General features: G+C 42.4%; 2 protein-coding genes across 2 annotated transcripts in view; one reads left to right on the forward strand and one right to left on the reverse strand.

Annotated features, from left to right (window-relative positions):
• CRCP (CGRP receptor component) overlaps positions 1–1,022 on the reverse strand; it is a 49,997-nt gene that overhangs the window by 25,927 nt on the left and 23,048 nt on the right. The window lies entirely within an intron of this gene.
• LOC102832332 (acyl-protein thioesterase 1-like) lies at positions 200–779 on the forward strand. The gene is made up of 2 exons (XM_006859808.1): positions 200–215; positions 256–779. The coding sequence occupies exon 2, from the start codon at positions 261–263 to the stop codon at positions 777–779; it is 519 nt and encodes a 172-aa protein (XP_006859870.1). The 5' UTR covers positions 200–215; positions 256–260.

Below are 1,022 nucleotides of genomic sequence, written 5' to 3' on the forward strand. Positions count from 1 at the left end.
AAGGAAGCAAAAAGTCATTAAGGGCCCTCAGCTGTGGCCTGGCACAGTTCTCCCTTCTGCTTTCGACGAGGTCTTCGAGCTGGTGTATGTGTGGCAATAACATGTCTGCCCCACTCCCCGCCATAGTGCCTGCCACCCAGAAGGCATCTGCCGCGGTTATTTTCCTTCATGGATTGGGAGATACAGGGCATGGATAGGCAGAAGCCTTTGCAGGTATCAAAAGTTCACACATCAAATATATCTGCCCACATGCACCAGTTATGCCCGTTACATTAAATATGAAAATGACTATGCCTTCTTGGTTTGATCTTATTGGACTTTCACCAGATTCACAGGAGGATGAAAATGGAATCAAAGAAGCAACAGAAAACGTCAAGGCTTTGATAGATCAAGAGGTGCAGAATGGAATACCTTCTAACAGAATTATTTTGGGAGGATTTTCTCAGGGAGGAGCTCTGTCTTTATATACTGCTCTTACCACACAACAAAAACTAGCAGGTGTCATCGGGCTCAGTTGCTGGCTCCCACTGCGGTCCTCACTTCCACAGGGTCCTATCAATGGAGCTAATAAAGATATTTCTATTCTCCAGTGCCATGGAGATTGTGACCCTTTAGTTCCCCTAATGTTTGGGTCTCTTACTGTGGAAAAGCTAAAAACATTAGTAAATCCAGCCAATGTAACCTTCAAGACCTATGAAAGCATAATGCATAGTTCGTGTAAACAGGAAATGATGGATGTCAAGCAGTTCATTGATAAGCTCCTACCTCCCGCGGAGTGATGCCTGCTGCTAAGAGGCCTTGTGTGGAAGTACACCAGCATCAAATAGAGTAGAAACTGTTCACGTGCCTGCCCAAGTCTGAAACTTCTCGTGTTTACAGTGTTAGTGTTCTACAAATACATGCCAATGACAGACTAAATAATGTTTTTTTTCATGAAAAACTTTCAATCTTTTAAGTTTCTAGATAAGTGTTTGTATATTATGATTCAGAATATACTAGTATTAAATAGGTTAAGTACCTAG

This window comes from Chrysochloris asiatica, unplaced genomic scaffold (genome assembly GCF_000296735.1).
Source record: "Chrysochloris asiatica unplaced genomic scaffold, ChrAsi1.0 scaffold00034, whole genome shotgun sequence".
Classification (NCBI taxonomy): Eukaryota; Metazoa; Chordata; class Mammalia; order Afrosoricida; family Chrysochloridae; genus Chrysochloris; species Chrysochloris asiatica.